General features: G+C 48.1%; 1 protein-coding gene across 3 annotated transcripts in view; it reads right to left on the bottom strand.

Moving 5' to 3' along the window:
• P3H2 (prolyl 3-hydroxylase 2) overlaps positions 1–25,808 on the bottom strand; it is a 75,395-nt gene extending 49,587 nt beyond the window's left edge. For all 3 annotated transcript variants that reach the window (XR_005830719.1, XM_040613532.1, XM_040613533.1), the window contains exon 1: positions 25,082–25,808. Coding sequence is in view for 2 of the 3 variants with exons in the window: in XM_040613532.1 (XP_040469466.1) it covers positions 25,082–25,546 (465 nt within the window). In the remaining variant the exon portion in view is untranslated. The remainder of the gene's footprint in view (positions 1–25,081) is intronic.
• Between the last annotated feature and the right edge of the window lie 1,899 nt (positions 25,809–27,707).

Below are 27,707 nucleotides of genomic sequence, written 5' to 3'. Positions count from 1 at the left end.
GGGAAAGGGAAAGGGAAAGGGAAAGGGAAAGGGAAAGGGAAAGGGAAAGGGAAAGGGAAAGGGAAAGGGAAAGGGAAAGGGAAAGGGAAAGGGAAAGGGAAAGGGAAAGGGAAAGGGAAAGGGAAAGGGAAAGGGAAAGGGAAAGGGAAAGGGAAAGGGAAAGGGAAAGGGAAAGGGAAAGGGAAAGGGAAAGGGAAAGGGAAAGGGAAAGGGAAAGGGAAAGGGAAAGGGAAAGGGAAAGGGAAAGGGAAAGGGAAAGGGAAAGGGAAAGGGAAAGGGAAAGGGAAAGGGAAAGGGAAAGGGAAAGGGAAAGGGCAGTTAAAATTCTATACTTTTTAACTAGAACTCTTTAACTCTGGTAAAGCCAAATGCAAACAGAATAAAAAGGGTCTATGTAAAGCTGTTAGAAATCAATAGTACAAGGTGGTAGGTGTATTAAGAGCAACTAGTATCAGAAACCTATCACTTTCATTCTTTTGCAATGGTGAAGGATGACGACCCTGCTGTGGAGTGACAGCACACTTACAGACTGGTCTGTTGCCTACCAGCAGTTTATGGTAAGCATGAAGCGGGGATGAGGGGAAGACAGGTTACCAGCTCTTTGCTTGCAGAAATAACAGAGTCAGGGAGCAATGGTGGAAAACGCATCTCCAGTTTTCTAAAAAGAGCTCATCTAAGAGCTTTAGCCTGAAGGAGCACATATTCTGTGTGGCTTTATCCACAGACATGATTGTAATACAGACACATGGGTTGAGCTGCTTGCTGATGTTTACATCTGAGAAGGGATATAGGAAAGTAGAAAGTCAGCTACCCAATTTGGACAGCTGGAATTTGGCATAGCAATCTGACCTATATTAAGTTTCCATCCACTTGAGTACTACTTGTAGGAGATTCTTAACCACTGTTCTTGTATCCTGTGCTTCCAATTTGTAAAACAAGTTAATTTGCATAGAATCTGAGTTACCTCAGAGGAGGAGAATGATGACAGACTTCCTTTGTCTGGATCTGATAATTCATTACCCAGTGGAGAGGAATTTGCTTGTAAGGGTGACCACAAGCAACTCAGTAAAACGCTGAGGAACTCACCGCCTTCAGCACTAGTTGCAGCTTCATGGTGCGCATAGCTGGCTCAGACCCCGTGCTATGACCTTATCCTGTTAACCAGCTCCCATCAAGGCAGAAGGCTCCCTGAATACCATCTGCTTCCAGAGCAATACCCTGCAGCTCTGCCCCTGCTCTTTAGACCCCTCCTGATGAATTCAGCATTGTTTTCCAATCAGACTGACAGGCAGCAGCATCTCGTACCTCCCTGGTCTGCTGGCATGGCAGAGCATGTGCAGCCATTGCACTGCACACCATTAAGCAAGGGCTCAGCACCATGAACTCTCTTGCCCTGGGAACTGGAGAATCCCGCTGCAACACTGAACAACAGGAAGCACTAAATCAGCATCTCCTCTGGAAAAATACCACAAGGAACCACCCACGGGACTCTTCTGCTCTTGCTCTTTTGGCCCTCAATCCAACTTCCTCAGCAAATTAACCACCTCTAACAGGAAATGCTGCCTTTGTCCGTCCTATCACCTCCAAAACATCTGCTCATGCTGTCAGCATTCTCGAGTAGGCGTCACCTCCCCTTGATCTGCATATACAACAAGGTCCCTCTTCCTACTGAAGAGCCCTTTCCACAAGCACTCTCCTCCAGGGAAAAAACCCCTCTGTAGTTCTGTATAGTCTTAACCCAGCCTTGGATTTACAAACACAGAGGATATTCCTGCATGGCAAATAATCTGATCTCTGCAAAAATGTAAGTGCTAGAATAACTAGAATAATGTTGTCTGCTCTTGCAAATAGCGTATTTCACAGTAACATCAGTCTTAGTGGTCCCACTGCAGGACACAGGCAGCAAGAAATGCAAAAATCAGTGCTTTGGGAAAAGTGAACACAAGCTAAGCAAGAGTCCAGCACAGCTGGGATGGGGGCGGCAGGGAAGAGAGATAAAATGATTCTAGAAGGTCTGGTGCAGGACGAAGGGCTGAAGGTAGTGGGCTTTCTCAAGCTAGAATTGAAAAAACTGAGAGGGGAGCTGAAAACAGCCTTCGAATATATAAAAGGCTGATAGATAAGAAGAAAGGTGAAGAGAAACCAGGGTCTATCCACTGGCTTAGTTTGTAGCATGCAAAAATATTTATCTAGGTATCAGGAAAAAAAATCACAGCTTCCAGGACAGATTCCTTTGGGAATTCAGGATTCTCATTCTCAGGAGGATTTTAAAAAAAATCTGATAAATATCTGGCATGTACCTATCTCACAGCAGGTTGGATGAGATGGGTTTTTAAAGTGCCTCCCAACTCAACGTTCTCATGAATCTACGCCTTTTCAGAATTAATTTCAATTTCCGAAAGAATTTCAGCACTTCTAGTTCAGAAAATTTCCCAGGACATATGATCTGCCCTCATTCTTACTGAATCACGGCAACTGCTGACTGCCCCTAACACTGAAAAGCAGCATCCTGTTTGTGCTCTGAACTTGTGCAGTTCCAGCTCCCACAGCCCCTGTTGCGGGTTTGCCGGGTGCACCGCAGAGCCTTCTCCTGGCATTTTGATTTTCCTACACTGCCCTGTGACCCCTCCATGCCACCAACCTCCCCACCCTGCCTCCTTCCCACACACAAATACACATGCACATTATTAATATGGCACAGAAATCTGTATGTCAATTGCCTGCACGAAAGGACAATTTAAGCAGCATCACCTACACAGTGACACTGCCTTCCTTTTTTTATCGTTTTTTTCAAGAACTTCTAGACCTCTGAAGGAGTTGAGTGAGTTACCAATAAATACATACATTACAACACAGGGCAGCAAGAGGAAGGAGGTGACAATTTCAGACCAAAGGCAGGGTGCCAAGTCTTCAGGCAGAGCATCATTGCCCTTTGAAGGGGCGGTGGATGCAAAGTTTATGAAAGTTCAAAAGCCAGCGAATTCATAGAGGAAAAATCCTGTGGAGGCTCCCACAGACACAGACACCAGTGTCAGATCAAGGCTGCTCCACAGCCATCAGTTCTGGAGGCTGGGTGAGCATTTGAGGTAAGTGTCACAATATTTTTGCTGTTCTTCTGTCCTTCCTTGAATGCCCAGTGCTGGCCACCCTTAGGGACCTTTATCCCAAATGGATACAGCTGCTCTTGTGTCAGTTGCCTAAAAACAAAAACAAGCCTCCCCCTCCACCATACTATTAATCATCTGTTTTCTGTGCACACCATGTTACTAAGAGTAACAGCAGCAACAACAAAAAGCCTGGGACAAATAGATTTCCTCACTAGAAAATCCAAATGTGGTTTCTGCACGGTATGTCCATAGTCTGTTACTGTGAGAAGCTTCAAAGGAGCAGAATTGCAGGGAAGAGTTTATGACACATCTGGTATGGGGCTCAACTTTATCTGGAAGGGATCTTAATTGAAACAGAAATTCCTAATTAAGATTGGAATCCCTAACAACCTTCCCAGCACCCAAACAGGAAATTCCAGGTGAGAAACTGCTTCTCTTCCAAGTCCGACTCCTCCTGAAACCAGATTTCAAAGGAGCCCTATGCTGGCCAGGCAGCGTGACCTCTGACTTCACGCTGCTCCTTGGCGCCCCGTTGAACCCAACAGCATAGACCTGGGAATAAGGAAGATGAAAAAAAGTTGCTTGACTGATGTCATGGGTACCTTTGGAAACACAGGAGTGGAAAATGAATCTGTAGTGCAAGATCAGTGCATCAGGCACAGGCATCATCAGCCTTCTCCTCAGCTGGTACCTCAAGCTTCAGCCTAATTCACTGCTCTCCTTCAGAGCACCCATAGATGTGATCGCTCCCCCATGCTGGGACATTTCACCCGGAGCACTTATTGCGTGAGAAGCACCAACATGTTTCTTGATGAAATTCCAATTAGCACTTCACACCTTTTAGGATAAAAATAACCAAAGGAAACTGGGATCCATCCCAAAACACACTAGACAACTCACATTAATCAGGGGACAATATACCTGTCTCATTTCCAGTCCTTCACCTCCTCTTCTCCAGCAAGATAAACAGCAAAGAAAACAAACCAACACCCTCTGCATTTTTCTTCTGCAAGACCCAGTTTCCATGAGACTAGTCTGCCTTGGCTGTGAGCTGGAAAATAAACCAGAGCTCTGCTCTTTTTCAAGGGCCAAGATTAAGAGGCTTTGTACAACCAAGAATGAGAAAGCCCATGACTCTCTACATTTTCCAGGCTTCATTCCAGGCTGGTAGCTTATAACTGAAATTGTGAGGGCAGTACAGCAGCTCTCTTTCCGGAAACAATCTCTTTTGGACAAATGTCACAACTTAGGCATCTTCCAGCATCTTCCACAGCTGCCTTTCCAAATCAGCACCACAGTAACTTCCCAGCCCAGCAAGGTTTCCCAGCTCCAGGTGCCGCAGCCACCAGCGTAACAGCCCAAAACATCACAGCCAGAAAGTGTCCCCACTCCCCATGGCTGAAGCAGGAAGGTGATCAGCTCTGCAAGAGGCCAACGCTGATGTTTGCCTCTGGAACTCCAGTGTGAGGATCATGGCAGCTGTCGGAACTCAGAGCTTCTGAAAACTTAGCTGCTCTCCTACAGGATGAGACGCCAAACTGCAGGTTCCTCGTTTCAAAATGTGACCAAATGGCTCTCAGTGACAGTTTGGTCCATTTTGTGGCCCTCAAGACAAAGCCATGTTGGTCTTTCTACTCTGACCTATTACTCAGTGTCGCTTCTGTTGACACAGTGCCAGTACAGCAATCCCCACATCCCAGTGAGGGGCTAAGAGTTGGGAGCAGTTCTCAGATTCCATACATTGCAGGGCTTCAGGTGATGAACTCCTAAAGTCATAGGATCAACCATGCTTTCTGCATGGAAAAGACATGAAAATCCAGGTCTTTCCTCTGCTCTTTCCCTGAAGGATTAATCAAGTGCCTTAACTCTATTTTTAGCTGAAACCACAATGACCAGCTGGGAGGTCTGCAAGGGTGGAAAAACCTGGGAACTCTGAGATGCAACCTACATCATCTCTGGACTGCATCTGCTTGACTCAGCAAGCTGTAAGGGGGTAAGACCAGCATCTGTGGTAACTGAGAGCCGCCGCCTCCTCCCCTTGCAAAAATGTGCAGTTGTGGCACAGCCAGATTCTAAGCAAGCAGTGTATTCAGAGGTGAAAGGGAGGTGAAATAAGAATACTTTCCTTATCTAGCAGATTACAGCAAAACTTTCTCAGCAGGGAGTGTGAAACGTCAGCTGTCTCAGGGAAGCAGCTCTAGCACCACAGCTTTTATGGTAAAATGGTTTAATTGCCCTGGCTGCTGCGTATCGGGCTTGAGACAGCCAGAGAGGGACCCCATGGCAATGTCAGCATCCACTGAAAAGATGTGAAAACCTCTGTCTCGGGAACTTTAAGAAAAGACCAAGAGTTGTTTCCCCTTTATATCCCACTCATGGATTTGGTATTTGGTTAGGTCAGCAAGACCATCAGCAGAAGCACAGGATGGAAACAACTGGCTGTGCTGATGAATCAGCATCTGGCACGGGAAGAAGATACAGAAGAAACGCAACATGCATTGCAGTCAGCAATTCACACCTGCTGCCCCACAACAAGTTTAGATCAAATGTTCACAGCTTGCTAATGAAGAGGTAATTCTTGTCCACCTGCTAACACGCACACTTCAGCTCAATCCCCACAGTGCCGTGAAGCCTTCCCCTTTCTGCAGTCATCTGCAATGACAATGTGTAGAGCAAAACCTCCCACCTGCACCTGAGTTTGAACAGCTGTACCTGAATGACTGAAATTAGTTTAAAAATTAAGAAAGAGGGGTGGACATCAGGTCACTGTAGAGACCCATGCTGCCTGGAGCAGGGCACAGAGCAGCCCTGCTGGTCCATTCGCCATTGCTACCCTTCTGTCATACATCGCTTTGGGGGGGGATTTTTACATTTACTAGGGGAGCCAATCTACTGGGGCCTTTTAGTCTTCTAAACTGAGAAATTCTAACAAGCTGTGGTGTGATCTGTGGCAAAGCACATGATCAAACATCTAGCCTCTTCGTATCTTTCCATTTTATTGGGGTGGTGGGTGTCTGATGCCCAGCAGATTCTGCCCACAGTCAGAAACAGAGAGCAGGGAACTCTCGTTCCTCCTTTCACCTTGCTGAACTTGTACACTTCTCAGTAATTTATCTACCACACCAGCGCAAGCACGGCAGGGTCTTTGAGATGAAAGTCTATCAACTCCAGAAGTCTGTACACCCGTTACTGGCGCTGAGCATCCCATCCGCTAGCACAGAGCAGAACCACCAACCGGCTCTGTGCAGATTACACATGAAAAAATCATTAGCTGGAAGAAAAAAAAGCCATCACCACCGTGAAAGAGGGAAGCTATTAGATGAGCTTTGTGTGCTTATTTCCTCAGCTAAGGTAAGCTTCTTGCCTTGGACCCCCCACAGCACAGACAGAAGTAACAGTTCTTCTTTCTCAGGACTGAGAAGTCTTCTCATCTTTATTTTTTCATACTCCAACAACTTTGCATTATAACATCAGTCATTTCTGTCTGATTGCTACCTTGCTGCTTAAGCAACAAACAGTGTGATTAATGAACCTCTGAGGGAGAAAACAGAGGCTTCACTAAAAACACCAGCTAAGCACTATGAACTTCGCTAAAAATGAAAAGCAGCTGCCTGGCACCAATTCCCCCAGCAGCAGTAACTGCAGCATTTGGGGCTGCTCTGGATGCTTCTGAAAATAGGCATGATCTTGTGCCAAAGACAATAAGCCTTTAATTTTATAGGTGTCTGAATAAAAATTAAAAAGACTGAAAATTAGAGTGTTTAGGGAAACGCATATCATGCATTGCCTGGTGTCTAAAAAGGCCTTTGCCTCTCTCCAAGCATCAGCAAGTGGAACTTGCCTGGATTTGAACTGAGAGTTTAGGGGGTTTGAATCAAAAACCTTTTCACTTGATGTTCAGTTTGCCATTGACTTTGGTTGTTGGGGGTCAGGCCACTCAAAAAAAAAAAAAAAAAGGAAAAGGGAAAAAAAAAAGGCAAAATTTAAAATCTTTCCCAAGTCCGAGCAGCATCCCACAACAAAGTCCTCAGCAGCTCCATGTATTGCTTGCTGGTAGAAGTCTGCCTAAAATCTTTACAAGATCTTGTAAAGATTTTAGGCTCTCTACGTAGTAGTGGCATATACTGTCACTGTCTCCTGGTGCAAAACTAGCCAGGATGAAAAACTGGGCAAAAAAATACATTTTTTTGTTCCTGGGTATGTCTTCTAGTCTACGTTACTGGTGGCAGGAAGAGTCAGGTTGGAAGCAACCTTGATGGGGCTTGGTGGTGAATGTGGGAAGGGGATGTTCACGCCTAGAAGGACATGTGCCCATTCTGGGGAAGGCTGAAGTCCCTCTGCCAGGAAACCTGCACCCAGCAGAAGAAGCAATAGAGGAATCTTGTGACTGCCCATGCCACAATGCCCTGCTAACCCAGTGATGCACCAGTGAAGCAACACATGAACCTCTGGAACAACTTCTAGGGAGAAAGTAGGGAAAGCTCCCACCAGAGCACGACACAAAACTCTGCAGTTATTTAAAGCATGGAAAATACCAAGAATGGCCCATGAAACGGCAGCTGTTTGGGACTGGTCTTTTATAAGCTACTCTAAAGAAAGCACTGAATATCCTACTTATGCTGAAAATTATACAGGTCATCTTCCATATTTAGTACAGAGTTGCACAGAAGTAGCCAGGGGGTAAGACACATTCATACTCCATCTTTAGCACAACTGCCACCCACGTCCATATGTGATCTTGGCCTTCTACCCTGTATTTAAACTACAATAAGCTGTGCTCTGCATTCAAGGAAAAAGGAAAAAAAAATAAAATGAATCCAGACCTTTGTGGAGAGGGTTTCAGTGAAAAGACTGGCTGCTTTTCTGTGGTTACTGATGTAATGAAACTTCAACAGGGGCTTACACAATGTCAGCATGGAAGAAATTCTAAGCATCTACTAGAAAGGTTTTAAGTTACTCAAAAGCCTTACTGATAGGATTTCAGAGCCAGCTACTCTTCGGACACTAATGTGCAAGCGAACACGTCTTTCAAAACCACATGCGGCCAGGCTATTCATACTCACAGTCTTGTTCCCTACCATTCATAAGCAGGAGTGTGAAGCAGCAAGGCAAATCAAATCAATGACTTCATTCCTCTGGGGATATGAGCAAATGTGAACAAAGTAGCATGTTCACAAATGTGAACAAATTCAGGATGCCATATTTTTGCCAAGTTTTCTTCCATTGGGGAAACTCTGAAGGATTCAAGGAATACAACCGCTATCTTCTTTCCTAAAGCTCTGCGCCCATGAGTGTACACGGGTGTGTATGCACAAGCAAGCTCTGAGATCTCCCAGATCTGCAAGACTCCCTGCACAGTTCTGCAGAAGACATCACAGAGCAGCTTAATATACTGACACGCTTGTGCAACTGGATACAAAGTTGTATGTCTCAGGTAAAGCAGAGTTTGGGGTACTGCATCACATGCCAGGTAAGTATATCCTTTTTGCCAAGGCAAAGGCCAAAAGCTGCTGGAAATCCTCACTTTGTAGTAGAACGGGTGTTTATGAACTGATGCTCCCAACTGCTAACCTGGGAGCCATCAAAAGACCACTCAGCTCCGCTATGAATTCTTGTCTGTAACAATTTAAGTAACTGTAGCTCAGAAAAGAAATGTGTCTGCACTCGCTGCTGAAGACCAATGCCCGAGAAAATAAAGGTTGGATTATAAATATGAAATCTTCTAACGGGATCCAGACACACACACACAAAAGTTATCAACTTTTGGACATGCTTCAGTGATGAGAAAAAATGACGCGCACTATTTGAGATCAACCCTGATTGACTCTCTCCAGCTAGCCATCCTGGAGGACCTGTCCGTCCCTGGGGGAAGGGCCAAATTCCCTGTGTGACAGCGCTGGCTTTGCCAGACACCTGGTACACAGGTTTACAGGGGTGGAAGCAAGGTTACACAGCCTTCAAAACTGTGACACAGACAAATCCAACCTTTCTGCAAGTTTGAACAAATCAAACCCACCACTACTCATCCTCCTCAAACCTTGCTACAGGCAAGTGCCCCGCAGCATGACAGCATCCCCATGACCTCCTCCTCCTCCGGTTTGGCACAGGAGTCTGGCAAGCACATTCAATGCTGTGACTCGTTTCCCCTGATTCCTCTGCCATTTCTGTTCCCCGTCCCACTTTTCTCATTTACATTTCTCTTTTGACACTCCCATGGGAGGAAGACAGACTGAAACATGCTCCAGAGCTGAAATTACAGTTCACTCCATGGATTTGAAATTAAGCAGAATATCGACTTTCCAAAAAACTCTCAATGAATGTTGAAATAATTATTTTTCCAGAAGTGCTTCTTTTTTTTTTTTTTTCTTTTAAAGTGAAGCAATATGAAACATAGCTAGTCTTGCTGCAAAGATAGAGTCACTCGCAGTAGCTCTCCTCAAGCAGCACAGCTGCAGACAGGATGAGCTGCCTGCTCAGCCTCATGGCTGGTTGGGCTATAAAGATGGGTCTGAGTCCTTGCACTAGCTCGTGCTGATTGTAGGGGTTTTGCTGATGAGGTTCAGCAGAAAGAAAACCAGAGACGCACAGAGCAGATTCCCAGGGGAATTTGTGGTGTGATGATGGGATGGGATTTATGGCATGGTGTGACGATGCGACAGAGGGATGGGACATGACAATGTTCAGGACGTTGAGGACCTCCACTTCACCTTTCACCCTCAGCCAAATGTGTCCTGCTCCGTGAAATGAAAGCTGTTGCCCCTGGACAAGGCAGCTGGCTTTCCAGATTCAGTTCAGGTCCCAGCCAGAAAGTGTAACTCAGGAACCATTCCAAAAAAACCCTCTTGGGCCACATTTCCTACAGTGATCCTATCAGGCTTTAAAGGCCCAAAACAAGAAGAACCATTTTTCTGCAGCCTGGCAATAATTTAGGGCTCCCACTCATCCAAGATGCTCATTTTTCCCCCAGATCCCAGGGACTTCATTGGGTTTTGAGGGCCCTTTAAACAGCAGCAGCAGCTGCTCAGGGAAAAACATCTGGAATAAAATATACCGAGGGTCCCAAAGTCGAAAAGGTCTCTGCAAAGGTAATGAGGAATACATAACCACAGACGTTGGCTGAATGGAGTACTGTGCTGCTGAAACACACGATACTGCTCCCTGCAAAGGAGCTTTAACAAAGGCTCGTGTCTGAAGCTAAACCTGTCCTGGACTCTCACGGCTGTCACATATGCCTCCTCTTGCACATGTGGGACAACTGCGATTGTTCACACTGCTGTGTGACCCGTTTCCCCATGAAGACCCCAGGCAGCACTATTGACTCTGAACAAACCTCATCCCTAATTGGGCTTTTCTCTTGCAGTGCAGGACATCTTTAATTAATCTGCTACTGTTTATGCGTGCTATTCCCATCAGAGCTCACTCACAGTGCACAGACATCATGTGGCACATCTGATACTCTCCAAATACGTGGTGTCAGTTATGCCGTACAATGCTGAGTGCCTGGTGTATAATTACTGCACATCAAATGCATTCCACTGACGAGCAAATCAGGGCATGGCACGCTGGGCTGGACCAAACCCAGCCATTTCTGTCCTGTCTCATGAACTGTTGCTGGTGGCCACAGCAGCACTTGCCTGGATCACACACTTTCAAATAAAATGCAGCTGAGACCATCAGGCAGCTGCTATGTATAAGCATGAGGTCTGACAGGTCACACCTGAGTGCCGTGTCGAATGAAGACCCAACACAGTGAATTCAAAACACGTGGTACAACGCACAACGCAGTTGCTGTGCTCTAGGAAGTCATCAGGCACCAACCTCAGCCATGATAAACTGATGTATGTCCACAGCAACTATACGTACCAACTCAGCTAACTCATTTTTCTTTCTGCGTAAGCTAAGTCACACTCCCTTCCATTTATACCAACAACCTCCAGCTCAGTGCTTTCAGATTGAAGGACAGATACACCTATGCCATTACACAGTATCAAACTGCAAGTTTTATTGCTAATATCACCAGATATCAAATCCAGACACCTGTGAGGACACTGCTAAATCCATCGTCAATCTACAGTGCAGTCTGGCAGTCAGAGCAGTTGTCCTCAGGATGTACCAAGAACAAAGTGTGCAATTCAAGAGGCTCCAAACCCTGCTATTTTCAGCAGCATTTAGTGCATACCTCTGCCTGACATTTGCCAGCACTGATATCCTTCTGTTGTCACCTGTCACTGGTAAGACAAAGTCTCTGCTTGCACTGAGCAGCATCCTGGCTCTGAAACAAGAGATAGCTGAGCACTGCTTTATGACTCTTAATGCTAAGTAAAAGCAGATCTAGTTCTCCATTTTCAAGACTGCTAAAGCACTAAGTGGATACAAGAGCACAGGAAAGAAGATATAAGAGCAGAGCAAACCTTGCCAGCACATAAAAGGGAGGGTATAGCACAGCCTAAATCTCCTGCAGTTTTGCCACAGAAGAACCTGCAAGGATAACCCCCAAAAGGCCTGACGGTCCTCCCAGTGCAACGGCAACGCTATGAAAAGAGAAGTAGCTTCTCTCTTCCTTGTCTTTCTCCAAGCTCTACCTTTCCCACCCCAGGCTCCAAGAGCAAATAGAGCAAAATTAAATATGGTTGAGAGCTCAGCTGTCTGGGCTTAACTCTCCCCCCCAATAGCCAAGGATAACCTCCAAACTTGGCATTACATAGCTTAACCAAGATGGACAGCGAAGTGGTTCGTATTGACCATATCACTGTTCACCCAGTTGTACCATGGCACCTGAAACACCGACAGCTACACCAGCGTAATGCTTCACTTGGCACAATAACCCTGATCACTTCCCAAAGACGCTTCTTTTTAGCCTGGAGTACCTTCTTATCCCAGTGAAAGAATCCCTGACTCATGGGGCCGAGCATTGCTGGCTTTTACATCTGAGCAGTCTCTCCTGTCTCAGGCGTACAGCATGGGCAAAGACCAGCAGGGTTTTCCTGTTCATCACCCCAGCTTCATGCATATCTCTGCACATAAGAGCCTATGACGCACACCTAGAGCATGCAAGGGCACAACTATCAATCCTACTTAGCAGGACTCTGTTATTCAGCACTGGCTGGCCGCTGTACCAAAGCAACCCCAAAGAGCAGCACAGAAGATCCCTAAGGACCTGGAGCCCTTTCTGAGCACAGCTCCACAACATGACTGCTGACAATTCCACGTGGGAGCTGAACTGCAACGTCCACTGCGTAACATAACAGCAAAGGAACAGGAATGTAAGCAGTAAGCCTGAAGCATGTAAACCTTTCCTATCTGATACTTCTCAAAAGCGTCATGAAAGACAGTACGGTTTCTACACTGCGTTTTCCAAGATAACCAAGTGCAGATTACTGGCAGGTCAGTGACAGCTTTAAGGGCTGTAACTTCCAAAGAAAAAGTCCAGGCAAATGATTATTCAGGTGTCTCTACCTGGTTTGGTTTGATTCAAAAAACATTAGAGGCTAAAAATGGTTTATTTAAGAGTCTATAATCTAGCTAGATTTCACAGCAAGGATCCAAAAATGGATTTGGAAAACAGAAGTACACTGATTAAAATAACAGTGATTTGGAGTTAAAAACACCACTGCGGGAAGCCTTGTGCTACAGTGCAAAAGTCATTTTCCAGGGACTGTTTTGTTGAACATCTAAAACCCAAACAGTAATCAGGCTGGAATGAGTCCCCTAGGATGAGGAAATCTCTTCTGGTAAGCTCAGACCTGAGCTTGGGAACATTCAAAGAATCGTAGAATAGTTCAATTCCCAGAGCTTCAGCTGTCACACTGGATAGTCCAGCTGCCAAAACAGAAACTCTCCTGCACATCCCAGGCAGCTGGGGAGCTACAAGCCTTGTTCTCTACAAACCACTGCTCTGCAGAGCTGCCTCCCCCAGGCACCTCCTCTGACGCTGCTCACTGCAGCCCTCCCATCATCCTGACTTGAACCACCCACTCGGGCACTGGGGAACCACCAGGAACCGATGTCGCATGTTGTGCCTTAGCTACACCCAAGTCATTGAGGCTACTGGGATGAGACCCTAACCCAGCATTAAAGCACTGAGTATGTATAGGATCTGCCCCTTTATACAGCGGTGAGTCAGGTCTAGGGATGCTCAGGTCACAGCGAGGCATATTCAGCCAGTTTGGGTGGTGGAGAGCAAACCTGAGCAGCAGGAAGGATGGCCGGGAAAGCACAACACACAAGCAGAAGCAGCAGGAAAGCACGAGGATCATGCTGATGGGAACCAGGGGTGCAACACCTTCAGCTCTCCCACGCAGGCAAAATGCTGCACAAAGCCTGTCTGAGCCAGGCTTCAGCTGTAACCCAACCGAAGGCTACAGGCCAGGCATGGACATTACCTGGGGAAGGAGCTTTGTGGCAAACAGAGTTAGAACAACTGTCCATCGGATGCACACACAGATAAACAGGGCACTGCCAGCCCACAACAGCAGCCAGCCGGAGGGGACTGCAGGATGCACGGGCAGCTCAGATGCAGGCGAATTGGACAGGCAAAGCTGAACAGGCACTGCTGAGCTGACCACCTAATGCAGAGGAGTGGGAGCCTGAGGATGTCCTTTGCATCCTTAAAACATGCAGACCGTGCTCACAGACCAGAAGCTTGTGACGCAGCCTGAGCTGTACAGAAGGGACACACAGTCAACAGCTGCCAAATGGACTAACTGTTTCATAAAGCACCGCACTGCTGTTTTATTTGCTATTCGCCTGCCTTATAAAAGAGTCCAGCCTGAAAACAGGTTTTATTAGCAGTACCCTAGTGAGCGAAGGTGGCTGGCTGGAGGAAGAGACAAACTCGAACAGGCAGTTGCAGCCAGCAAGTCTGCAACTGACCCTGGAGCACCAACTCCAGAGAAGCAGCAGAGCCACCAGCATCTGGACACCAGGATGCAATGCTTATGTTAAAGGAAACAGAGTGAGACTGCCAACCAAGAGATGAGGGGAACTACCAGCTGCCAAAAGACATTAATATTTAAAGCAAAGGGAACAGAAGTGACCGAATGCAAGAGCAATTCGACTCTTGCCATGCTGTCTGCTTGAGGAGGCTGTGCTGGCTGATAGACGCCCCAGTCGGCACCAACACCAGTGATGCTGGTGCTGGGGACTGCATTTTGGCCCACTCATCCCCCAGCTGAGCCCCTTCAGAGACAACCTGGGGGGCGTTTAACACCTTCTGCACCATGCCAACCAACCTCATGGCTGCACGCAGCTGTATTGAAATGGGTACCCTCTGCCTGCCCCAGGGGTGGGAGTGCTGGAACAGTCCCTGTGAGGCTACAGACCAGCATCTCCAGAAGCCCACAATGGGGATTTGCAACCACTGCAGCACCCTGAAGTGCCTATGCACAGTGTGCTGACTCCACACCACGGTAATTCCTAGCACAAGATGCACCAGCACCGCAATAAACCCTGCGCCAACCTCAGCAGGAGAGATCAGCAGGACTCAGGAACGCCACCCAGGCAATAAAAGCCTTTCCTAAAGTGTCATGAGTGCCCCCTAAACGAACAGCCCTCCCTCACCCAGCTCCAGAGATCAGTGCATCTCACAACTCTTGTTTAACAGCCTGCAAACATTTCCCCAGGATCAGTGCTGCCCACATGTGCAACAGCTCCTGTCTGTCCTTAGCCCCTGTGACACAGAGACCAGCAGTCCTGACAGGTAGGATGCTTTGCAACACACCTGAAAGGGACATGGGTCAGGTGAACTCTCTGAAAATAATGTTTTTTAACTAATTCTAGCTTTGATAAAATAGAATTAGGTTTTATAGAGTCCTTAAAAAGAAAAGCAATCCCTTCTCACCTACCTACGCATCTCCAAGATTATCCCTAGAAAGACTCTCAAGAAGAAAATTAAGTTTCCTTCAACGAAGCACCTCAGGAATACCAGTGCATAAAAAATTCCACTTATTACACAGCTCTATAAGTAAGAAAAATGAGGATAGAACACAATGCTTTTTCTTCCCCATCACTAAAATATCACTAAAATATTTTGCCTAATGACTGAACTTTTGGATGAGGCCGGCAGCCCTGGATGAGGAAGCTTTCCAGCAGCAGCACAGTGCAACGTACCACAAGTCAGGGCTCTTCCTTTCAGGCTATTTCAATGAAACTTTGCAGTTTCTCATCTGCTTCCAAAGAGACAAGAGTAACTCAGGACACAGATGCCCCAGAATATATATAAGCCTTAGAACAGGCAGTGCCTTGGCAAAAACCGCTTTAAAAACAGAGCTCTCTAAGCAGGGGAACCAACAGACTCTGCTTCAGTCCCTGGGCATTCACAGAAACACCTTCAGCAAATATTTTGAAGTGTATTTTCCAAGCTTTCTCTCTGTACCACACTGATCTTTTCTGGGAAGGGATATGGCTGGCTCTGTCTTCAAAAGAAGTTGCACCCACAGCCCTGGGCTATGAACTTCAGCACATCTCCCCATCACACCCTCGGGAGTCCAGCCCTGATCTCAAAGAGCTGTGGGTTTAGGCAGTGCCCTACCTGCAACAGTGTCATGCAGGATTTGCCCGCTCTTTGGTTTTGCAGCAAAGCTGCAGGCAGAAGGCTCTCTGGATTCAAGTGCTCCTGCCTCTGACCTTGACAGGACACAGCATGGCCTCAGGCTCGTCTTTCTGTAGGGACATGATGTGAGATCAAGGCCACCACTGTAGCTGTTTTGCAAAAATCATGGTGAAAAGCAGCATGTTGGTGTCTAATAGTAATTTTTGTGATTTTTCTGATTATTTCTTTTTTTAATTCTGTTGCAAAATCCCCATGTGCTAGGAGGGAGAGAAGCACATGCAAGACCCAGGGTGGCTTTGCACTGAAGAGGAGCAGAGGATTTCCATGTATCTCCATGCAAAGAAAGGAGTGATGCCACCTGGCAAGGCAGCAAGTAAAGGTTTGGCTCCGCCAGGGCACAAACCCACCAGCCTCACGTAGGTCAGCAAGCAACCATTTATTGCAGCCACAGCAATTCCTGATGGCCATGTCGTGTCCAATCCCCCTTCCACCAGCTACACACTGCAGTACCACGCTCACAATACTACAGATAGCTCGGACATGTACGTGCCAGAGGTCAACTGCACACAGCATGGTATCACCCTGGACAAACCTGGTGATGAGAGAGAGGCAGCAGAGCATCCCCAAAACATGATTCTTATTTGCTACCAAATTACAACTCCATATCCTAAGGATTCAATTTGCTACAGTGGAAACAAGATTTTTTTCAAGGCACAAATTCAAGTTTGGCTTTGGACCTAAATCTCAGTTTTCAAGCACTGAACGCATCTCCTGTAGCAGCCACTGTCATTCAGCACACTCAGGGAAACCATTCACTGCACAAATCTGATGTTAGTGCCTTGGTTGAAACTCTTGGGACAGAGATGCATTTTGGTGGTGCAGACAGTCCATTTCTGACAATGTCACTTCATTTTCTTCTCCTTCAACGGCTTTCTGCCGCCTCCCAGATGTTCCCCCCACCTGTAATAAAACCTTCAGTGCTACAAACACAGAAATTTCTCCTGCCTGTGGCTATTCCACATTTAAGTGCCCCTCAGCTGCCCTGCACCCCTGATGCTACCGACATTCTCCCAACCAGCCATCTGCAAACTCTGCCTGACCTGAGAACTGGCATTAGGGCAGGGAGTGGAGGGCAGGGGCAGCTGCCACCAGATCCCCCCTCAATGGCCAGCCTGTCACCTCCACACTGTGAGGGGACATGTTCCTCAGCGTGACAGCATGGTCAGCATGCTGTCCCACACCCTATCTGCTTCCCATCTCAGCATGAGCACAGATTCAGCCTTTCTTCCAGTCCTGAAAGAACGTGTTTTTCTCCTTTTTTTTTTTTTTTTTTTTTTTTTTTTTGAGTGAACAAGAAGCTACAAGCAAGTATTTGGCCTTCACAACAAATGGGCTGCAGCCAAACTCTGCCATATGTTCCAGCTAATACATGTGGGCTTTGCTTCCCAACCAAGAAAGGAAAAAAGGACATTTATGAGCTAGGATTCAGCAGGAGCATGTGGGAAGGAAAGGGTGGGGAGGGGATGCTATTTTTGTTGCTATAATTATTTGGTGGCCAAATCCCTGACCCTTGACGTCAGCTCTGGAGGGTCTGTTTAACTGACCAGTTGTCATGGAAAGGAGAAGGACTGGTTGGGAGGTACAGGCTGATGAGGAACAGCTCTGCTGCCTGAACCCACCCACAGGCAGACCCCCTGCCTACATTAGTCATCACCAGCTCATGGCCAAGAAATAAAAATGTCAATACCTTATTGCCGATACGTTGGCTGGAAACAAAAGCATCCAGGGAACTTTGCACCCTCCATCCTGCCATTGGTTACCGTTAAAAAGCACGGGCCAAATCCTGATCTCAGTTTCCCCAGGGTAAAAGCAGAGAAACTCCACGGCCCTCAGCTGGGTCACTCCGGGTTCACATCGATTTATCCAGACTCAGCCTGGCCTCAGTCCAGACTACACACATGGAAACATGCCATGTGCAGAGTACAGGGGTCCCTACTCCTCAGGAACAAACCCAATCACAATGACTAATTCCTACCACCTCCAAAGGAAAAAACTAAGATAAATAACCCCCAAATCCCTTGCTCCAGATGTCAAGCACTGCCTTGAGCCCAGAGTCCTGCTAACAAGGCTCCTGTAACGCTCAGGAGGGTTAGCAGCAAATGGCTCAGTTGCTGACTCGATGGTTTCTCATTACTGCCCATGCCATCCATGATGAAATCACCATTTGTACGAGGAAACAGGAATAATCCTTGCTGAAACCTCAGCCACAGCTCTTGAGTACTGGGCATAAGTTTGCTTAGCAGGGCTAAATTGCATTGCTCATTCACATGCAGTTCATTATCAGCTGCCATTAGTTATTCCCATGGCCAAGGACAACAAAAGGACTCAGCAGAAGCCAGGGCAGAGCTCACTGGGATGTATGGATGAGATTTAACAGGCAGTGAAAAAAGCCATTTAACAAATCCCAGTGCAATGCAGCACATGGACAGGGCAGTTCAGCAGCAAGGCTCTGCCAAGGAGCAGTCGGCGAAGGAAGCCACTATGAGATGAGCGAAGAGCAAGGTGCAAAAAGCATGAGAAACTAAGGAGATAAAAGAACAGAGAAGGGGCAGGTTCCCAGCTTACAGCACAGCAGCAGGAGTCTGTTCTCCAAAGCCAGGGGCTCCCCTGCGCTATCCGTGCCCCTTTTGCCCAAGCTGGGGCATTAACCTAGCCCATGCACTGCGATGCCTTCAGATCAAGGCCTCAAAAGATCCAATGAAACCATGTGAGTCGCACCACTGTCTTCTCAATCATCCAAGCCACAGCATCAGGGATTGCTAAGAAATAAGGAGAATCCAGGCTTACCTCCTTTTTGTCCAAAAGACTGAGAAAATTTGCAGGCTGGGACCTGCTGCCAGTATATTATGCCCTGGCATGACTGCATCGATATGAGGTGAGAAAGAGGAACTTGGCAAGACAAAAAGGTGGCCCTGGCAATCAAATGACTGATTACCAGCCTGTATGAAATGAGCTTAGCAGGTCTAAGACCAATTTGTGCTAACTGGTTGTGCCCTGATTTGCAGTGGTGCCTAGCAGGGCTGTGCTAATTTACTATCAATTGAAATTATGTAGAATTCCACAAACATCACAGTTTTTCTTTTGGATTTGCTCTATTTGAAGAAAAAAAAAAAAACAAAAAAAAACCACAGCAGAAAGTCTCCACAACCATCTAGTCTAACTTTTAGTACAGCACCAGCCTGGAGTCAAGTCCGAAAAGTGAAGACTGAGTCTCTTATGAAGACTGCAGGGGAATCCAGTGTATTTCCTGGTACACTGGTTTCAACAGCTAGCTCACCTTCGCCACAAAAACATATGCCTAGTCTGCATTCGGTAGTGTCAGTATTGTACCACTGGGTCACGTCCTTCCCTCTCTGATAATACTTTCAACCCAAAATGAAACATTTCAGAAAAAAATAATTTTAAGTGGTAGCAATAACAGGGGCAGGGGCAGTTGGGTCAGTATCCTGGGTTTAGGGCAGGATATTTAGCCCAGCCCTAAACCCAGGACATTGACCCAACCATCAAGACTCAAGAGTTTTCCATCCCATAAACTGAGTTTATTTTTGTCTACGTAATTTTAACTTTCTGAGCACTAACATTTACCCTCTGGTGAGGATGAGGAATGCTCTCTCAGAAAATCTAAATAAAGAGACGTTCCAAGAGATTAGTTCTGGGATCTATTTATTTATCCAGTATCTGAGTAATACCAATCCTCAAGATCAAAGATAAATAAACACCACTAATAGTAATAATCCAAATAATACTGATTATCTGGCAGCTTTATTACAGGTCTTTGTCTGGGATGTGTCATATAAATCCTGTGAAAACAAGATCAACTGACCAGGCAGACCTTGCAGGACAGGTGGTGGCTGTGGTGAGAAATAGCCTCAGTAGGCTGCTCCCACAGAGACATTTAAGTAGCGGAGTTTTGCACCTTATTCTGTGTCAAGATGCCAGAAGTGAAATCACCACCTTTCCCCCAAAGGCTGCAGTTCACCCCTGGACAGGACCCTATTATCTGCTTAAGTCCATGCAGCGTTGCTGCAGGAAGCAAGAGAGAATATAACATTCACAGAAAATACCAGCCCTTGAGTGAAACAAACCAAACTCCCAAACTATATTGGTGTGAATCCAGAGTTACTCCACAATCCCTAGGCAGGTAATTCAGACACCTGTGAAGGAGACAAAATACTCTGTCCCAGTGCAACAGCACAGAGGTGAGCAGCAGCGGTGAGTAGTTACTCAGGGTTGAAAGAATTTGGTGATGTCTTAACAGTCACCCTGAGGCTCTGCTACAGGCGCTCAGAGACAGACACCCAAGAGTGGCTGATGGTAAGGCTCACATAAGCACTGGCAGAAGACAGAACAATCCCTCCGGAGTGGTTAGGGGCCTGGTTTTACATTCACAAGTCTCCTCCCTTGAGTTTGGATTCTCATAAATAGGGAGTTTTCGAAGGCAGAACTGGAGTAGAGCAGTAATTTGTATCACGAAGGTTCTGAAGTTTGGGCTAACAGGTTTCTGGTGGTTGTTTTTGTTCTCCTATGGTCTTGATTTATCAAGTCTGGGTTTTTTTCCTCCTGCGGTCTTTTATCAAGTCATTATTGTGTCTGTGTTGTATTTCAGAAATCTCGGTGCAGGTGGGCAGGACAGCATGGAGCAACCCAAGGACACGCTTCCACCAGCGCCTCCAGCACTGCCCCATCAGCTGCAGCGCCCAAGACCCAGCAGAGCAGAACACTGCAAAGTCAAAGCTCTCCCGAAACAAGCCCACTAGAAAGATTAAGTTGCTTGTATAAAGTTTATGTGACTAGAAAAGATTTTAAAAAACCCAGCTTTAAAGAACAAATAAACAGCCTCTCCTACAACTATTATTTTATGCTTGCAACACATGAAATCATGATGATAACGGAACTGACGCACATCTCTGACACAGCAAGGGGGAACAGAGTAAGCCAGATACAGCCAGACACTTGCACCTTTTGCTCCACTTGACATCTGACGTTACTAAGAGGGGAGAAATGCCCTATGTGCTGGAAACTTGCTTTATTTGTTGTTTTAAACCCAAGCACAGACTAAAAGGCTTTTTTTCATCCAGATCCAAGGCTGGTTACCGACTACATACCCACGACTCCTGCCACGCTTCACTGGTGTGCAACGGGGCATGCAGGCAAGTGGGAAGACAAGACCATTGCTAGTCAGCATTTACAAAACCCGAGCAAGCCCTCAGTAACAGCACACCAATACACAAGAAAATGAAAATGGGCTATAGTGATCAACCCAGCAAACGGGCCAGGGGATGCTGTGGCTGCAAACAAGATGAGACGAGGAAAAACAGACCTCGAGGGAAGGGTTAGTAGGGTCGAAGAGAAGCAAAACCTGGTTTTGTAATTGATACAGTGACCAGCTTTTCCAGGTTACTTGTTATTTTTGGACCAAGCTGACTTCCAGGAGTCAGTACAGCAACTGGAAGCAATGTTCTGTCACAGGGTTCGTGGCAGACCATCCACAGCCAGCTCCAACACGGCTACTGAATCAGCAGCTTGCGGCCAGCACATGCTCTCACAGTGTACGTTGTCTCCTCCCCTGGCTCTCAGAGACAGAAAACTCCCCAAAAGATGGAGGTTAGAAACATCATGGCCTGCAGGCTAGGTTTTAAGAGAAACAAGATGACTAAGGCAACAAAGCAAGGATGATGTGATTAATAAAATATTTAAGAGGGCAAATAGATCCCCACCACACCTGCCTGCCAAGCCTAGCGGGTATTTCATTTACAAAGACCAAGCAGCCAGCACGCAGCAGAGAGCTACCAGCATAAGGCAAAGTGCCCTTCTGCCCATGGGACATGACATCAGAAACCCATGGAAGGACCTTTCTCTATGGGCTGGAGAGCCCCCTAGCCCACTACATGCACTATAAGAGTTAAATCTCATGTTCTCATCACCTTCTCTGTTTCCACATCTCCTCAAAACCCATCCCATTCTAACTGCCTCAGGTATCTGTACCCAGTGTACCTTTAAATTACCTGAAAACACGACCTACCCTTGCAAAAGGAGTCTTCCTACTTAAAATATGCAAATATGCATTTGGAAGCTGCAAGAAGACTTGTGAGCACATTTACACTTGGGCTGCTTGTTCAATGCAATTTATCTACCGTTTCTTTAGAGACTAACATCATCCTTAGAGGCCTGATCCAAAACCTGAAGTCCACAGAAAACTTCAGCTGAACCCACAAGCTGTCCCAGTCCTGCAGTGTACCACAGCCTCCCCTCACACCATGCTGGAAGTCACCAAACATGCTGTTCACATCTGTGAGACAGAACCAGTTTCTATTTCAGAAAAGTACAGAGAAAAAAATAAAACTAGGAAATAATTTAGGGAACACAGACAGGATGACATGGGTTTAGAGGCAGATGGGACATGTTCTTATAGAGGGATACCATCAGTATTTCACTTAACCACATCATCACCTCCCTGTGCTCCATGCAGAAGTACCTTGAGCATCTATCTGTGCAGCAGCAGCAGCAACACAGCTCAGGGCAGCCACTGCCATGGTCCAGCAGGCAGAAAAGGGTGTCCCAAACCTCCAGTTCTAACACAGTTTTCCACCAATTCACTGCAGAGACCAATTCATGTCACCATGGCTGGGTCAGGCTGTGCCAGCACTCGCTCTGCAGCAAGAGCCCGCAGGCGGTGGGAGACCCCAGCCTGCTCCCAGGACGCACAGGTTGGCTCCGCTCACCCAAGAGCAGCAGGGGCAACACACAGTGCTGGCCAACGCTGCCTGTGCATCTGTCCAGCAGGGCTAAAAGCCTTTGCTTTGCATACCCCACAGGAGTGTTGCAAGGATTATCTCATGTATATTCAGCACCATTTTTCAAAGCACTGCACAAAAGCCAAACCTTTCTTTTTTCTTTTTTTTTTTTCTCCCCTGTTCCTTGCTCCGTCACTCCCTCCTGAAGGGATGTGTTTCTCCCCTCCTGAGAAACAAACAAGCACAAGGTCAGCAGCAGTGGGAGTGGGGAAGTACGTTCCAGGCTGCTCCTCCTCTCTCAAACCAAATGCCACCAAACCCTGCCATGTGTCCAGCCCCACCAGCACCTTGCACAAGTGCCCAGCACCCAGACCTCCCCATGCAGCCTGGGGAGGGCCAGGCAGGACACACTGCAGGATGTTTAACCTCATCTCACTTGCTTTTTTGTTTCAAGGATCAAAACAGGGGAGTCAAACAGCCACCCCTGGAGCCATGCAGCCTGCCCACACCCCCACAGCAAGGTAGGGGGGTCTCTGCGCAAGTCCCACTTTGCAGCCGCCCTTCTCAGATGAAACATCGAGCAGATGCTGCAGCCGAGGTCTCCCTGGAGGGTGTGTGTATGGATGCATCCCAAGCCTTGGGGAACACGCCAAAGCCTTGGCACTCAGCCTTGGCATGAGGGGATGGTTCACATCCGAGTGTATGCAAGTGCTAGGCATTAGACCTCCTGTTTTGTGCAAGTGCAGGCAAATCTGATGTGGGGCATTTTCTTCTGCGCACAGACTTGTTGAGCCAGATCAAAAGAGCAGTCCTGGGAGCAGAGCTCAGGAGCAGGCAGCAGCAAGGTGAGCACATGGACAAACCACTACAGGCTGCTCTGCAGGACAAAGCTGATCAGAGTCCTGCTCACAAAACCCAAAAGTGTCAGAAAGGATTAAAAAAAAAAAAAAAAGGTATTAAAAACATAAACAGCTCTATTCAAAGAGCACCCTCCCTCAGCTAGAGGGCCCGAAACCTGAAAAAAGACTGTTTTCAGCACATTGCTTTGATAAGTCTACAATGCATTCTTACATGAGGAAAGTAAAAACCTCAGACTCAGTAGAAGCAGAAATGGAAGAACAGACCACATCCCAAAAGTATCTGATTTTTTGTATATCGATTTTACTGAAATGGGGGACAAAAAAAAAATTTCCCTAATTCAGAGGAAAGTTTTTTTTATGAGCTTGACATGAGCACACCTTTTCAACTCTAGGAAAGGCTTTGAATTCAGGAGAAGAAATCACTTAGGTTTTTTAGCATGACAAATTTAGTGTCACTTCCCACACATGCTAACATTACATAGAGCATCCTTTAGGAACGCTGGAAAATTCTGCCAGCATCACTGGGATCACATACAAACCAAGTTATAGTCCCAGTTCCCTCCCAGGATTTCTTTCCGGAACCCTATGCAGTACATGGACACCAGAGTTTAAGCCAATGCAGTTCTAGCCCCTGATGTGTAAAACTGACATTAAGGCAATGGCAGAAAAGTACTAAAAAAGCAACATAGCTACGATTTTCCAGAAGGTTTTAAAATGCAGTAGCTGATGACTTGCTTCCTTGATCTGCTACTATGTAGACATTGATTGCACCACAGGCACTGCCCAGGACAGATGTTTGCTTCTCCAACTAGAAATGGATTTCAGCAGAACCACCCTCCCCATGCTCCGCTGTACAGGTCTTCACCTATTAAGTTGCCTATAGCAACTAAAAGGCTATGAATGTGCTCAAATAAAGCAGAAATCCAGAGGGAAATGTTCCAGAAATGTTTTAAACATTCAGCTTGGCATGAAATAAAATTCCCACAGTTTCTGTCCTTACTAGTTATGAACAGGAAGACTTACTACAGGTACTTGGCTTGAGAAAGCACAAGTCTTGAACTACAAGAAAAATACCATTAGCTATCCTGGCATGGGTTGGGGGTTTTCTGTTGTTGTTTTTCCTTCTTTTTGGCAAGGAAGGTCAAAGAATAACACAGTTTTCCTCAGGGAAGGTAACAGCTACAAGGCAGAAGTTACCAGGCTAAGAGGATGATACTCAAGATGTCAGTGGCTGCTAAACAGCGCCTGTCCAGTGTTACGCAAAGTATTTCATATCGTTCAACAGCACAAAGACCATCACATCCCAGCAGCAGAGGTTATATATCACCCAGTTTGCACACACTCCCAGCTCCGGGAATACACCATCAGTCCAGTTTGCCTGAAACACGTCTGGCAGAGGGCACTGGGGGGTTACTGGGGGCTCTTCTCTGCAAACTTCAGGCAGACCATTTTCAGAATTATACAACGTTTACACTAAATGACAAACAACATCCCTGCCAAAAAACAAAACAAAACGTAGGAAAAGCACAGGTGAGCCAAGGCTGGACAGAGTCCGTATTGCCATCCGGGATGCTCCAGGCCACGGCCACCCCCAGCCCGCATCAGTGAGGACGGTGGGGGGGGGACTCATCCCCGGGCAGCCTGAGCGGGCTGGGGCGTGGGGCGCACCCGGGGTGTTTTCGGAGGGCAGAAAAGAGGGCAGCGCCGGGGAGGGGGCGGTCAGCAGGGCCGGGGCGGGGGTCAGCCCTGCGGGGGGCGGCCGGTGCCTACCTGGATGTAGGCGCGCTGCAGGTAGCTGTAGGGCACCCTGCGCTGGAAGTCGGCGCGCACCTCCTCGGCGGCGCGGTGGCGGGAGGCGGCTCCCAGGCGCGGCTCCTCGCAGCGCCGCACGCAGCCGGCGCGCCGCAGCACCGAGCCGAAGAAGGGCAGGTCACCAGCGGAGCCCGGCCCCGGCGCCGCCAACCGCACCTGCCCGCGGCAGCGCCGCCGGCACCGCAACCGCACGGCCCGCAGCTCCCGCCGGCTGCGCAGCGCCCGCTCCAGGCACCGCGCCGCGCCCGCGAAGTCGCCGCCGTAGTACGCCTCCACGCCGCCGGCGTACAGCGCGTCGAAGGGCTCCAGCGGGCCGCCCTCCCCCGCGCACCCGCCGCCCGCCCGGCACGCCGCCGGCAGCAGCAGCGGCAGCACCAGCGGCAGCAGCAGCGGGGCCGCCCAGGGCCGGCTCCCCGATGCCATGCCCGCCGCACCGGCGGTCCGCGCGATGGGGAGCGGGGGGTCCGGTGCAACGGGGGTGCCGGGCACCGTGTGGCGGGGCTCGGTGCGATGGGGTCCGGGGGTCCGCGCAACGGGTTTCGATGTAGTGGGATCCGGGGGTCCGTGCAGCGGGGCGGCAGAGCCGGGGGGGGGTGGGGTGGTCCGCGCAGTGAAAGCCAGGCACCGCGCAGCAGATCTCGGTGCAGCGAGGGGCTCCGGTGCGGCTCTGCCCGCGGCGGTGGCGGGGCCCAGCCCTGTGCCGCCCTCCCGCGCCGCCGGCACCTCTTAAAGGGCCCCGCGCCGCCGGCCCGCCCCGCCCGCCCGGCCCCGGCCCGGCCCCGGCCCCCCCGCAGCGGTGCCGCGCAGGGGCCGCAGCCAGCGGCCGGGCGCCGCTCGCAGCATCCCCGCTCCGCCGCATCCCCGCGGCCTCAGGGGTTTTCAGTGACGTCGTGAAATTTAAATCGCCCCGGGACGGTGTAAGCGGCAGCCGCCGCCGTCTTTCCTGCCGCTTCTCCCTCCCGTGCCCCGCAGCTCCTCCTGCCGCCCCACGTCCCCGCGGCTGGCGTCGATATCCGCAGGATGCTTTTTGTGTCCCTCTGCGAGGCTGTTGCTTGGAGCCATTTTTCGCTGGGTTCCCACCCCCCGCCCCCCAGCCCCTCTTGCCCTGACAGCCTCCCGCCGCTGGGAATTCTGCAAATAAATCATCTGGGATGGGCACAGTGAGCGGCTGGCGAAGCCTTCCCAGCTCCCAGCTGTGTGTTTGTCTTGCTTCTTCCAAGGTTTCTCTCTTCCGATGCTGCAAAGCACTGCCCTGCCAAAGATGTTACTCATTTTTTTGCATAAATTTTCAGGCATTCTTGTGACGAGACGTTTGGCAATGATGGCTAGTGACGCATGAAAAAAAATATCTGAGTTGGCATTTTAAATAATCTCAGTGTCGAACACCTGTCAGCAAGAAGTTTCTCATATTAATGCAGTTAATTTGGCTGAAATCAGCTGTTACTGAGTGAAAGGGAATGGGCAAGTCCTGGATCCCATTAGAAGCTTTACTGTAGGCTGTTGTGGACTCGAGTACTCCGAAGTCTGTGCGTACAGCGTAGTGCTCATTAGGGTTCCTCACAAGGGATTGTGGCCTTTGTTATTTCAGACATTTCAGGAATATCTCTATAGATGTTGGCTATCTTTTCATAGGCTAAAATAGCTGCAAATGGGAGATGCTTGAAACCCATTTGGTCCAGATTTTGTTATTGCATCATGCCAGATGTTCCTCATAGTCATGCTGAGTTTTCTCCTCTGCTGCTCTAGTGGCTTTAATCAAATTGCGCCTTGTTTATACTGCTGTGTCCAGGATCAGAAACAGGGCTCAACACCCTCTCTTTGGGCGAGTGATCAGATTATGGAGTCTGGTTTACAGCAGTTTCACATTAAGGGAAGGGTTTTTTCCACATAGCTAGAGATTTACTAGAGTTCTTGGTGAGGAGCTTTCCCATCTGGCAAAGATTTCATAACAATCATCCTTGTTGCTTTCTTGCAAATTGGCACAAAATGCTTTAAAGGCTTGGGTATCCCTCCATCCTTCTGCCCTGCCACTCACAACAGGAGAACCAAACACCCTGAAGGGAGATCCCCAGTGGGAGAGGTACGTGCTGTAACCACTTGCCCATGCAATCGTGAGTTCTCAGGTCCAGATAAAGCCTTTTGCAAGGGAAGGGTTATCAGCACTCCTTGGGAACAGAGGCGACATTACAAGAGGGCTACTTCACCTTCTCAAGGGTCACAGAGGTGCCACTGGTAACTGCACAAGTTTAGAGTGGGAGTCGGCTCTGCCCCAAATCACAGAGATAAAGCACCTGGCTCCTTGGGTGCACTTTCTGAAGGATGCTCCTCAGGTGATCTATTTGCAAAAGTGCTCTGTGTAACTCCATATAGTTTCCAAGTCAGCAACATCTCTGTGCATGCAGTGGTAACACTGAGGCCCTGCACAGAAAGGAATGCAAAAAGTACACGAATGACTGGAGAGAGAATGAAGTCAAACAAAACATTTTATTTCAGACTGCTGCATTTTCTGATCCAGATGTTTCTTGCATTAAAAGTCCTTTTTGAACACTGAAGAAAAGGTTCTTAGTTCTGCCACCCTGCAGCC

This window comes from Falco naumanni, chromosome 13 (genome assembly GCF_017639655.2).
Source record: "Falco naumanni isolate bFalNau1 chromosome 13, bFalNau1.pat, whole genome shotgun sequence".
Lineage (NCBI taxonomy): Eukaryota > Metazoa > Chordata > Aves > Falconiformes > Falconidae > Falco > Falco naumanni.
This window is presented reverse-complemented; position numbering and strand designations above follow the sequence as displayed.